The 13,973-nt window shown below is 42.5% G+C and overlaps 1 protein-coding gene across 3 annotated transcripts in view; it reads right to left on the bottom strand.

The window, feature by feature from the left end:
• LOC118947021 (receptor expression-enhancing protein 3-like) overlaps positions 1-5,255 on the bottom strand; it is a 43,550-nt gene extending 38,295 nt beyond the window's left edge. For 2 of the 3 annotated variants that reach the window (XR_005041650.1, XM_036972045.1), the window contains exons 1-2: positions 5,193-5,233; positions 4,690-5,144 (exon numbers count right to left, since the gene is read on the bottom strand). Coding sequence is in view for 2 of the 3 variants with exons in the window: in XM_036972045.1 (XP_036827940.1) it covers positions 4,690-4,721 (32 nt within the window). In the remaining variant the exon portion in view is untranslated. Of the gene's footprint in view, positions 1-4,689; positions 5,145-5,190 lie in introns of all 3 variants that reach the window. The other variant, XM_036972046.1, reaches the window with a different exon arrangement.
• Positions 5,256-13,973: the final 8,718 nt, after the last annotated feature.

Below are 13,973 nucleotides of genomic sequence, written 5' to 3'. Positions count from 1 at the left end.
CGGTATTAGAAGTTGTTTTATTATCATTAGCAGTCTATTATCAGGTAAAAACATATGCTTATTATTCATAATTTCTTAAATATTAATTTAAGAATACGCTATGACTACAGCCATTGACTGTCTGAGCGTTAAGGGATGTTAATGGTTAGTTCGGTCCACCACATTATGTTGGTATATTTTTCAGGACAAATGTTATTAAATCGGTGACTGAAATGTCACGCTACGAGAGCGCTCAAAGCGTTGTAGAACGGCCCTCTGAATAAACGGGGCCTGGTTTTGGATTTAACCAAGTTGGGAGAAAGAAAGATGCGTTAAAAATTAACAGGCATTTCTAATCTGTCGTGGTCATTATCCAAACTAAAATTAACAGGCATTTCTAATCTGTCGTGGTCATTATCCAAACTAAAATTACAGGCATTTCTAATCTGTCGTGGTCATTATCCAAACTAAAATTACAGGCATTTCTAATCTGTCGTGGTCATTATCCAAACTAAAATGACAGGCATTTCTAATCTGTCGTGGTCATTATCCAAACTAAAATTACAGGCATTTCTAATCTGTCCTGGTCATTATCCAAACTAAAATTACAGGCATTTCTAATCTGTCGTGGTCATTATCCAAACTAAAATGACAGGCATTTCTAATCTGTCGTGGTCATTATCCAAACTAAAATGACAGGCATTTCTAATCTGTCGTGGTCATTATCCAAACTAAAATTACAGGCATTTCTAATCTGTCGTGGTCATTCTCCAAACTAAAATTAACAGGCATTTCTAATCTGTCGTGGTCATTCTCCAAACTAAAATTAACAGGCATTTCTAATCTGTCGTGGTCATTCTCCAAACTAAAATTAACAGGCATTTCTAATCTGTCGTGGTCATTATCCAAACTAAAATTACAGGCATTTCTAATCTGTCCTGGTCATTATCCAAACTAAAATTACAGGCATTTCTAATCTGTCCTGGTCATTATCCAAACTAAAATTACAGGCATTTCTAATCTGTCGTGGTCATTATCCAAACTAAAATTAACAGGCATTTCTAATCTGTCGTGGTCATTATCCAAACTAAAATTACAGGCATTTCTAATCTGTCGTGGTCATTCTCCAAACTAAAATTACAGGCATTTCTAATCTGTCGTGGTCATTATCCAAACTAAAATTACAGGCATTTCTAATCTGTCGTGGTCATTATCCAAACTAAAATTACAGGCATTTCTAATCTGTCGTGGTCATTATCCAAACTAAAATTACAGGCATTTCTAATCTGTCCTGGTCATTATCCAAACTAAAATTACAGGCATTTCTAATCTGTCGTGGTCATTATCCAAACTAAAATTACAGGCATTTCTAATCTGTCGTGGTCATTATCCAAACTAAAATTACAGGCATTTCTAATCTGTCCTGGTCATTATCCAAACTAAAATTACAGGCATTTCTAATCTGTCGTGGTCATTATCCAAACTAAAATTAACAGGCATTTCTAATCTGTCGTGGTCATTATCCAAACTAAAATTAACAGGCATTTCTAATCTGTCGTGGTCATTATCCAAACTAAAATTACAGGCATTTCTAATCTGTCGTGGTCATTATCCAAACTAAAATTACAACGTTCCAGTAGAAGTAGAAACAATAGAAAAACAAAAGTGTTGGTCCCATGAGCCAAAATAAAAGATCCCAGACATTTTCCTTATGAACAAAAAGCTTATTTTTGTGCACAAATGTGTTTCCATCATTGTCAGGGAGCATTTCTCCTTTGCCAAGGTAAGATGACAGAGCGTGCAGTTGGCATGCTGACTGCAGGAATGTCCACCAGAGCTTCTGCCAGAGAAGCCACCTCCTAAGTCCATTTAGATCATTTGTCATTACATCCCACCGGCCTCAACCACAGACCACATATAACCACGCCAGCCCAGGACCTCTACATCGGCTTCGCCACCTGCGGGATCGTCTGAGACCAGCCACATGTCTAGTAGAGTGGGCCAGACGGAAGCCACTCCTCAGTAAAAAGGCACATGACGGCCCGCTTGGAGTTTGCCAAAAAGTCACCTAAAGACTCTCAGACCATGAGAAACAAGATTCTCTGGTCTGATTAAACCAAGATTGAACTCTTTGTCCTTAAGGCCAAGCATCAGGTCTGGAGGAAACCTGGCACCATCCCTACGGTGAAGCATGGTGGTGGAAGCATCATGCTGTGGGGATGTTTGTCAGTGGTGGGAACAGAGAGAATAGTCAGGATCGAGGGAAAATAGCTATGCAACGACGCTCCCCAGCCAACCTGACAGAGCTTGAGAGGATCTGCAGAGAAGAATGGGAGAAACTCCCCAAATACAGGTGTGCCAAGCTTGTGGCGTCATACCCAAGAAGACTCCAGGCTGTAGTCACTGCCAAGCTTGTAGCGTCATACCCAAGAAGACTCCAGGCTATAGTCGCTGCCAAAGGTGCTTCAACAAAGTAATGCGTAAATAAGTTTAAATAGAAATTAACAACCATTTCTGAATACCACATAATGACAAAGCAAACACTGGTTTTGTGTGTAGATTGATGAGGGCGGGAAAAAAGTAATTTTAGAATAAGGCTGTAACATAAAAATATGGGAAAAGTCAAGGAGTCTGAATACTTTCCGAAGGCCCTGTATCTGTGACCAACAGACTGTATTCCCAGTCATGTGAAATCCATAAAGTAGAGCCTAATTTCTTTATTTCAATTGATTGATTTCCTTATATAAACTGTAACTTTGAAATGGTTGCATTTTGTGATTTATATTGTTTGTTCAGTGTAGTAAGAAATACTCAAATTGACCCCCCCCCCCCCCCCCCCCAACATTTCCAATGATGTAAACAAATGTGATCACAGAAACAGCGAGTTCATTGTAAGTTACATGACTAATTTCACATTCCTATTCCACGACGCCTCAAAAACAAACCAATCATGAACACACCTTATAATGACTAACCTATGGAAAGGACCCAGCCAGCGCCACACAGCAGCCTGGTAAAACTGGTTTTACACATGCTTATAAGGTTCACCGTGACTTGGGAGACCAGATAATCCACTAAACCATAATGTGCTTAAATAACTGTAATAACCACTTAAAGAAGGCTGTACAACACATGCCCCAGTACATTAGAAAGTTATTTTTGTCATTGGTGAATTAAATCATGTGATTTGGGGCCAGCCACATGATCAGGTTGATTTGATTAGGTGAAACCAGAGCGACGTCAGAATCAGTGCAGGAGCCTAGTTCTGCCCTCAAGACTTCAGACTTAGAACTTGAAACGCTAAACGTGGACACAGGCAGACCGTAACTGCCAAGTTAACTTGTCTGCAGCGTAATATGGCTACTAGCCCTGTAGACCAGAACATGTTATCTAATGCATATGGCTACTAGCCCTGTAGACCAGAACATGTTATCTAATGCATATGGCTACTAGTTAGCCCTGTAGACCAGAACATGTGCTGTCTAATGCATATGGCTACTAGTTAGCCCTGTAGACCAGAACATGTTATCTAATGCATATGGCTACTAGTTAGCCCTGTAGACCAGAACATGTTGTCTAATGCATATGGCTACTAGCCCTGTAGACCAGAACATGTGTTATCTAATGCAAATGGCTACTGATTGTTTTGAAGCATTGCCATGATGCCTTTACCAGTGACTCATGTCCAGTGTAGGCTACAGTGGAAGAACAGGACACAGAGTAGACTGTAAATACTGTGCTGTCTCTTCTCCCAATCACACCTGAAGCAGTCTCCCCCTTCCATGTACTGTAGCCTACAGTACAGTTATGTAATTGTACTGGGCCATGAGTTGTGAGGGGAGCCCAGAGTAAAGACAGGGCGTTTTCTTTCTCTAAAATGTACAAACTCATCCATCATCTGATCGCACATACTTGTGTGGTCAGCAAACTAACTAGTAGTCATGGGACACAATATTGGAAGTCTGTATTAGTTGGGCTACTTGAGGTGTGCATTATTCTGGAGGACGGCGACTGAAAATAACCCTACCACGATAAAGCCGGCTCTACCAAAATGCAAAGGCAAATGAATTCTCTCGATTAACTCTACTTTATGTAAAGTGAAATGTGTCCTTCGCTATCAAATAAACATCTGAAACCAACTTTAGTCCGAACCGCACCACATTCCGTGTTTCCATTAAACCACCAACTTTCGGCCTAAACATCCCACTGAATCTACCACAGTCCACACAGATGGGGAGTATTTCGGTTCCAAAGCTAACTAACTAACTAGCTAACTCATTTAACTAACTAACTCGTTTCCAGAGAGCATAACTCACCGAGCTGCCTCTAGTTAGTTAAGACGTGGTTAAACATCCTTAGTTACTAAGTTACAGGGACAAAAAACGTAAACAACAACAAGCTAACGTTAGCTAGCAAGGTAACGATTAGGTAATACTTCTCAATGTTGACAATATGAGGTTGTTGTTTTAAAAAAAAGTTTTTATAGAACTTCTACAGAACTTTTACAAATATAACTTCGAAATTAATACCATTACAATAAGCGAAATTGCTTTGCTTAATTAAAAGTTAGTTGAAGTGCCGTGCTAAAATTTGCGTTAGCTAGCTACTTGGTTAGCTCTCCAGCTAGCTACAGAAAACAGCTTTAAAACAACTCGTAAAATAATAATCATTTCAGCAAAATACAATATACAATTCTCGTCCTTAACTTACACAACGCTTCTGGAGATCATCCACGACACCATCTTTCCCAGATCGAGGTTAGCTGAGAGGCAGAAGAGATAGAGAGACAGGGCCCAGGGGCTGGAGGGGTAACGGGTACACCGGGTGGTGATGGTAGACACAGTAAACGCCGGTAACAAGTTAATAACTACAAGCGATCTTCTCAAACATGTCCGTGAACTTTGGAGAAAAAAAAACACAAAAAAACGTGTTGTTTCACAAATCTAAGTTAAAAGCGAGAGGTTACGATTTAGCCAGCTATGTTTAAATTATGTTTTATTAAAGCTTGTCCAACTCCTCTTTGGGTTCAACTCTCCTTTGGGTTCAACTCTCCTTTGGGTTCAACTCTCCTTTGGGTCCAACTCCTTTGGGTCCAACTCCTCTTCGGGTCCAACTCCTTTGGATCCAACTCTCCTTTGGGTCCAACTCCTCTTCGGGTCCAACTCCTTTGGATCCAACTCTCCTTTGGGTCCAACTCCTCTTCGGGTCCACTCCTTCACCTCTCTTCTGTCTGTGCTCCGCAAGCAGGAAGGAGCTCCACACCAGGCGACCTGAGATCAGATAGACCTTCCTCCTGCTTTATCTCATTGGACAGAAGTGCCTGTTTACACCAATGCCGCATAACTATTGGCTATTGAAGATGGTCCATGTGAAATAATTATGAAATATCATACTCAACTCTGATTGGTGTAGATTCGATGCGTGGCGAGTATGAACCAATCACGGTACAAAGCGTTGAGAATAGTATTGTTGCTTTACAATACGCTGTTGTTGCAAGTTGGTACTGTAAAATAATAACCTCAATGGTTGGCAGTGATTTATTTAAAAATAGACAACACCTTTATTTAACCAGGTAGGCTAGTTGAGAACAAGTCCTCATTTACAACTGCGACCTGGCCAAGATAAAGCATAGCAATTCGACACATAGAACAACACAGAGTTACACATGGAATAAACAAAACATACAGTCAATAATACAGTAGAAAAAAACAAACTAATTAAAACAAAAAGTTTATATACAGTGAGTGCAAATGAGGTAAGATAAGGGAGTTAAGGCAATAATTAAGCCAATGGTGACTAAGCAATTACAATATAGCAATTAAACACTGGAATGGTAGATGTGCAGAAGAGGAATATGAGATACTGGGGTGCAAAGGAGCAAGATAAATAAATACAGTATGGGGATGAGGTAGATAGATGGGCTGTTTACAGATGGGCTATGCACAGGTGCAGTGATCTGTTAGCTGCTCTGACAGCTGGTGCTTAAAGCTAGTGAGGAAGACATGAGTCTCCAGCTTCAGTGATTTTTGCAATTCGTTCCAGTCATTGGCAGCAGAGAACTGTGCAAACTGGAAGGAAAGGCGACCATAGGAGGAATTGGCTTTGGGGGTGACCAGTGAGATATACCTGCTGGAGCACGTGCTACGAGTGGGTGCGCTATGGTGACCAGTGAGCTGAGATAAGGCGGGGCTTTACCTAGCAGAGACTTGTAGATAACCTGTAGCCAGTGGATTTGGCGACAAGTATGAAGCGAGGGCGAACCAACGAGAGCATACAGGTCGCAGTGGTGGTAGTGTATGGGGCTTTGGTGACAAACGGATGGCACTGTGATAGACTGCATCCAATTTGTTGAGTAGAGTGTTGGAGGCTATTTTATAGATGACATCGCCGAAGTCGAGGATCGGTAGGATGGTCAGTTTTACGAGGGTATGTTTGGCAGCATGAGTGAAGGATGCTTTGTTGCGATATAGGAAGCCGATTCTAGATTTAATTTTGGATTGGAGATGCTTAATGTGAGTCTGGAAGGAGAGTTTACAGTCTAACCAGACACCTAGGTATTTGTAGTTGTCCACATATTCTAAGTCAGAACCGTCCAGAGTAGTGATACTGGACGGGCGGGGAGGTGCAGGCAGCGATCGGTTGAAGAGCATGCATTTAGTTTTACTTGCATTTAAGAGCAGTTGGAGGCCACCGAAGGAGAGTTGTGTATGGCATTGAAGCTCGTCTGGAGGTTAGTTAACACAGTGTCCAAAGAGGGGCCAGAAGTATACAGAATGGTGTCGTCTGCGTAGAGGTGGATCAGAGAATCACCAGCAGCAAGAGCGACATCATTGATGTATACAGAGAAGAGAGTCGGCCCGAGAATTGAACCCTGTGGCACCCCCATAGAGACTGCCAGAGGTCCGGACAACAGGCCCTCCGATTTGACACGCTGAACTCTATCAGAGAAGTAGTTGGTAAACCAGGAGAGGCAATAATTTGAGAAACCAAGGCTGTCGAGTCTGCCAACAAGAATGTGGTTTGATTGACAGAGTCGAAAGCCTTGGCCAGGTTGATGAATACGGCTGCACAGTAATGTCTCTTATCGATGGCGGTTATGATGTTGTTTAGGACCTTGAGTGTGGCTGAGGTGCACCCCGTGACCAGCGGAGAAGGTACGGTGGGATTCGAAATGGTCGGTAATCTGATTAATTACTCTGGAGCACATCACATAGTTTTCATTTTCAGAGAGATAAAGAGTCACAACACAGAGAGAAACCTATATCTGTTATCATGGATAAATATATGTGTATAATTATATGCTCCAGAGTGGTGCAGCGGTCTAAGGCACTGCATCTCATTGCTACAGGCTTCACTACACACACAGTTCAAATCCAGGCTGTATCACAACCGGCCGTGATTGGGAATCTCATATTGCGGTGCACATTTGGCCCAGCATCTTCCGTGTTAGGGTTTGGCCGGGGTAGGCTGTCATTGTAAATAAGAATTTGTTCTTAACTGACTTGCCTAGTTATATATATATATTGATTCATTTCATGCACTGTGCTATAAAGTATTCTCTCTTATACAACACCGTACAAAGTCCAACAACAAATCCATTTGAGATATTGATCCGTATCATGGGGTTTAGAAACTATTATGATATACGCAGTAGAGTAGATCAAGAATAACTCTTTATCATGGTGATTACTACGATCACAAAAACAAAGTGTCTGGTTACTGATGAACCGTATACTATTGTGTTCTGGTCTGGTTACTGATGAACCATATACTATTGTGTTCTGGTCTGGTTACTGATGAACCATACTATTGTGTTCTGGTCTGGTTACTGATGAACCATACTATTGTGTTCTGGTCTGGTTACTGATGAACCATACTATTGTGTTCTGGTCTGGTTACTGATGAACCATACTATTGTGTTCTGGTCTGGTTACTGATGAACCGTACTATTGTGTTCTGGTCTGGTTACTGATGAACCATACTATTGTGTTCTGGTCTGGTTACTGATGAACCATACTATTGTGTTCTGGTCTGGTTACTGATGAACCATACTATTGTGTTCTGGTCTGTAACCTACTGATGAACCATACTATTGTGTTCTGGTCTGGTTACTGATGAACCATACTAGTGTGTTCTGGTCTGGTTACTGATGAACCATACTATTGTGTTCTGGTCTGGTTACTGATGAACCATACTATTGTGTTCTGGTCTGGTTACTGATGAACCATACTATTGTGTTCTGGTCTGGTTACTGATGAACCGTATACTATTGTGTTCTGGTCTGGTTACTGATGAACCATACTATTGTGTTCTGGTCTGGTTACTGATGAACCATACTATTGTGTTCTGGTCTGGTTACTGATGAACCGTATACTATTGTGTTCTGGTCTGGTTACTGATGAACCGTACTATTGTGTTCTGGTCAGTAACCTACTGATGAACCATACTATTGTGTTCTGGTCTGGTTACTGATGAACCGTACTATTGTGTTCTGGTCTGGTTACTGATGAACCATACTATAGTGTTGTGGTCTGGTTACTGATGAACCATACTATTGTGTTCTGGTCTGGTTACTGATGAACCGTACTATTGTGTTCTGGTCTGGTTACTGATGAACCGTACTATTGTGTTCTGGTCAGTAACCTACTGATGAACCATACTATTGTGTTCTGGTCTGGTTACTGATGAACCATACTACTGTGTTCTGGTCTGGTTACTGATGAACCATACTATTGTGTTCTGGTCTGGTTACTGATGAACCGTATACTATTGTGTTCTGGTCTGGTTACTGATGAACCGTACTATTGTGTTCTGGTCTGGTTACTGATGAACCGTACTATTGTGTTCTGGTCAGTAACCTACTGATGAACCATACTATTGTGTTCTGGTCTGGTTACTGATGAACCATACTATTGTGTTCTGGTCTGGTTACTGATGAACCATACTATTGTGTTCTGGTCTGGTTACTGATGAACCATACTATTGTGTTCTGGTCTGGTTACTGATGAACCGTACTATTGTGTTCTGGTCTGTAACCTACTGATGAACCATACTATTGTGTTCTGGTCTGGTTACTGATGAACCGTATACTATTGTGTTCTGGTCTGGTTACTGATGAACCGTACTATTGTGTTCTGGTCTGGTTACTGATGAACCGTACTATTGTGTTCTGGTCTGGCTACTGATGAACCGTATACTATTGTGTTCTGGTCTGGTTACTGATGAACCGTATACTATTGTGTTCTGGTCTGGTTACTGATGAACCGTACTATTGTGTTCTGGTCTGTAACCTACTGATGAACCATACTATTGTGTTCTGGTCTGGTTACTGATGAACCGTACTATTGTGTTCTGGTCTGGTTACTGATGAACCATATACTACTGTGTTCTGGTCTGTAACCTACTGATGGGAGATCAGAGGAAAAGCAGACCACTGGGAGCCTCCTGTTCCATGCAGTGGATTTAGTCTGTGAACAGGGGAAAGCCCTACAGTGTATTTCAGCTATTTTAAAGAGAGAAAAACTATAAATGTCCACTCCACTCCACAGTGAAGTAAACCCCAGCACACCATCCCGTTGCACATGATCTCATCCAATCAACCCCAGCTACAGGAGACGTTCTCCAAATGCACTGCAGAGGACTAATGTAATAAGAGACCATTGTATTAACCCAAATGGGCTTTCTTCCAAGGTCTTTAGTGAGCTATACATTAGCTCACAATGCTCTACTACTAATACACAGTAGTGGCCTGCTAACTTGTATAGTGATAGCCCCTTGTCGGAAAATATAGATGTCTTTCTATTTAGTAAATGGTAATGTCCAAGAATGTAGGCAGTCTAACGGCCCACAATGATATAGCAACATCAGCAGGACAGGAGACGAATCAGACTAAACTCAGTGGCATGGTGTTCATCACAGTATATTCACTATATCCTCAGGTCATATCATGTATAATGCATCTGGCATCTGATAGAATCTGTGGATTGAACTGTGGACTCCATCCACACAGTGGCAAGAAAAAGTATGTGAACCTTTTGGTAATACCTGGATTTCTGCATAAATTGGTCATCAAATTTGATCTGATCTTCATCCACTGGGATTGTCTGCCTCTAACCCTATTACAGGGGCTGAGTCACTGGCTTACTGGTGCTCTTCCATGCCGTCCCTACGAGGGGTGCATCACTTGAGTGGGTTGAGTCACTGACGTGATCTTCCTGTCTGGGTCGGCACCCCACCTTGGGTTCGTGCCATGGCGGAGATCTTTGTGGGCTATACTGAAGATATCCCTCTAGTAGTGTGGGGGCTGTGCTTTGGCAAAGTGGGTGGGTTTATATCCTGCCTGTTTGGCCCTATCCGGGGGTATCATCGGATGAAGCCACAGTGCCTCCTGACCCCTCCTGTCTCAGCCTCCAGTATTTATGCTGCAGTAGTTCATGTGTCGGGGGGCTAGGGTCAGTCTGTTAAGTCTTATCCGGTGTCCTATGTGAATTTAAGTATGCTCTCTCTAATTCTCTATTTCTCTCTTTTTTTTCTCTCTCTCTGAGGTCCTGAGCCCTAGGACCATGCCCCAGGACTACCTGGCATGATGACTCCTGGCTGCCCCCTGTCCACCTGGTCATGCTGCTGCTCCAGTTTCAACTGTTCTGCCTGAGGCTATGGAACCCTGACCTGTTCACCGGACATGCTACCTGTCCTAGACCTGCTGTTTTCAACTCTCTGGAGACAGCAGGAGCGGTAGAGATACTCTTAATGATCGGCTATGAAAAGCCAACTGACGTTTACTCCTGAGGTGCTGACTTGCTGCACCCTCGACAACTACTGTGATTATTATTATTCGACCCTGCTGGTCATTTATGAACATTTTAACATCTTGGCCATGTTCTGTTGTAATCTCCACGCGGCACAGCCAGAAGAGGACTGGCCACCCCTCATAGCCTGGTTCCTCTCTAGGTTTCTTCCTAGGTTTTGGCCTTTCTAGGGAGTCTTTCCTAGCCACCGTGCTTCTACACCTGCATTGCTTGCTGTTTGGGGATTTGGGCTGGATTTCTGTACAGCACTTTGAGATATCAGCTGATGTAAGAAGGGCTATTTAATAAAATTGATTTGATCTGAGTCACAACAATAGACAAACACAGCCTGTTTAAACTAATAATACACAAACAATTATACGTTTTCATGTCTTTATTGAACCTACCATGTAAACATTCACTGTGCAGGGTGGGAACAAGTATGTGAATCCTTGGATTTAATAACTCATTTGGCAGCAATAACCTCAACCAAACGTTTTCTGTAGTTGCGGATCAGACCTGCACAACGGTCGGGAAGAATTTAGGAAAATTCCTAAATTCCTAAATTTCAGTTCAGCAATATTCTTGAGATGTCTGATGTGAACCGCTCTCTTGACTTCATGCCACAGCATCTCAATCCAGAAGGCGTATTTTCTTCTGTTGAAGCCATTCTGTTGTTGATTTAATTCTGTGTTTTGGGTCGTTGTCCTGTTGCATCATCAAACTTCTGTTGAGATTCAATTGGCAGACAGATAGCCTTACATTCTCCTGCAAAATGTCCTAATAAACTTGGGAATTTGTTTTTCTGTCGATGACAGCAAGCCTTCCAGGTCCTGAGGCAGCAAAGCAGCTCCAAACCATGATGCTCCCTCCACCAGACTTTATAGTTGGGATGAGGTTTTGATGTTGGTGTGCTGGGCTTTTTTTTCTCCACACATAGTGTTGTGTGTTCCTTCCAAACATCTGTAGTTCCATCTGTCCACATAATATTTTGCCAGTAGCGCTGTGAAAAATGCAGGTGCATTTTTGCAAATTTCAGACTTGCAGCAAAATTTTTATTTGGACAACAGTGGCTTCTTCCGTGGTGTCCTCCCATGAACACCGTTCTTGTTTAGTGTTTTACGTATCGTAGACTCGTCAACAGAGATGTTAGCATGTAAGTCTTTAACTGACACAGTAAGATTCTTCTGAACCTCATTGAGCATTCTGCTCTGTGCTCTTGCAGACATCTTTCACTTACGGCCACTCCTAGGGAGAGCAGCAACAGAGCTGGACTTTCTCCATTTATAGACCATTTATAGACAACATCAAGACTTTTAGAGATACCTTTGTAACACTTTCCAGCTTTGTGCAAGTCAACAATTCTTAATCTTCAGTCTTCTGATATCTCTTTTGTTCGAGGCATGGTTCACATCAGGCAATGCTTCTTGTGAACAGCAAACTAACATTTTGTGAGTGTTTTTTATACTTCTAGGCAGCTCTAACCAACATCTTCAATCTTGTCTCATTGATTGGACTCCAGGTTAGCTGACTCCTGACTCCAATTAGCTTTTGGAGAAGTCATTAGCCTTGGGGGGTTCACATACTTTTCCCAACCTACACTGTGAATGTTTAAATTATGTATTCAATATAGACAAGAAAAATACCATAATTTGTGTGTTATTAGTTTAATCCCACGGTGTTTGTCTGTTGTTGTGACTTAAATGAAGATCAGATCTAAATTTTATGACCAATTTATGCATAAACCCAAAGGGTTTTCTTGCCACAGTAGATAATACTGAATGTTATTCATGAGCCCGCCACGAGGCTGGAGAGATTCCCCACGGGATCCCTGGTCTCACCGTAGATAATACTGAATGTTATTCATGAACACGCCAGGAGGCTAGAGAGATTCCCCACGGGATCCCTGGTCTCACCGTAGATAATACTGAATGTTATTCATGAACACGCCAGGAGGCTGGAGAGATTCCCCACGGGATCCCTGGTCTCACCGTAGATAATACTGAATGTTATTCATGAACACGCCAGGAGGCTGGAGAGATTCCCCACGGGATCCCTGGTCTCACTGTAGATAATACTGAATGTTATTCATGAACACGCCAGGAGGCTAGAGAGATTCCCCACGGGATCCCTGGTCTCACCGTAGATAATACTGAATGTTATTCATGAACACGCCAGGAGGCTGGAGAGATTCCCCACGGGATCCCTGGTCTCACCGTAGATAATACTGAATGTTATTCATGAACACGCCAGGAGGCTGGAGAGATTCCCCACGGGATCCCTGGTCTCACCGTAGATAATACTGAATGTTATTCATGAACACGCCAGGAGGCTGGAGAGATTCCCCACGGGATCCCTGGTCTCACCGTAGATAATACTGAATGTTATTCATGAACACGCCAGGAGGCTGGAGAGATTCCCCACGGGATCCCTGGTCTCACTGTAGATAATACTGAATGTTATTCATGAACACGCCAGGAGGCTGGAGAGATTCCCCACGGGATCCCTGGTCTCACAAGCGAAGCTGAACACAGATGCCACATTGGTGCATTGAAGAGACAAGGCTTAACCTCTCCATGAACTGCCAGGGAAGGTGTTGCTACACAATGTCAACATTACAAGGCTGTTCAAAATGTGGAATCTTTACAATAACGGATAAGGATAGAATGACATTCCTCTTGAGTCAGACAATTGCATTTTTCTCTGTACGCTACATGCGAGGATTTGATTAATGCACGAAGAAGCAATTGCAGAAATAATGCAGTGATTTTGCTTCTGACTGAAAGCACGATGCCACTGAAGGGTGCGATGCCATTTCTGATTGCAGTCATTGGTGTTCAAGTGGCTGAACATTAGACTGGTGGAATTGTCTGCTCTGCTTGGGTACATCTCAGCTGGTTGGACTCTGTTTTCAGGAGGAGAGTGTATCTAGGTCCCAAAAGGCACCCTATTCTCTATATAGTGCACAACGTTTGACCAGGGCCCATAGAGTAGTGCACTATGTAGGGAATAGGGTTCTGTTTGGCCAAGCAGCACAGTTTAACAGTCGTCTCAGGTGACATGTAATTCTATCAGTAGCTGAGATATGTTTCTCCGTCTACTGCCCTGACCTGAAGGTAACACAAGGCTGATTGGCTCCAGTGGACAGGTTTTACATACAGCGAGACACCTTCTCCTTTATAATACAGGCAGCACAGCCATAAGGCA

Source organism: Oncorhynchus mykiss, unplaced genomic scaffold (genome assembly GCF_013265735.2).
Source record: "Oncorhynchus mykiss isolate Arlee unplaced genomic scaffold, USDA_OmykA_1.1 un_scaffold_119, whole genome shotgun sequence".
NCBI classification, from domain to species: domain Eukaryota; kingdom Metazoa; phylum Chordata; class Actinopteri; order Salmoniformes; family Salmonidae; genus Oncorhynchus; species Oncorhynchus mykiss.
Note: the sequence above shows the minus strand (reverse complement) of the source record. Positions and strands in the feature narration are given on the sequence as shown.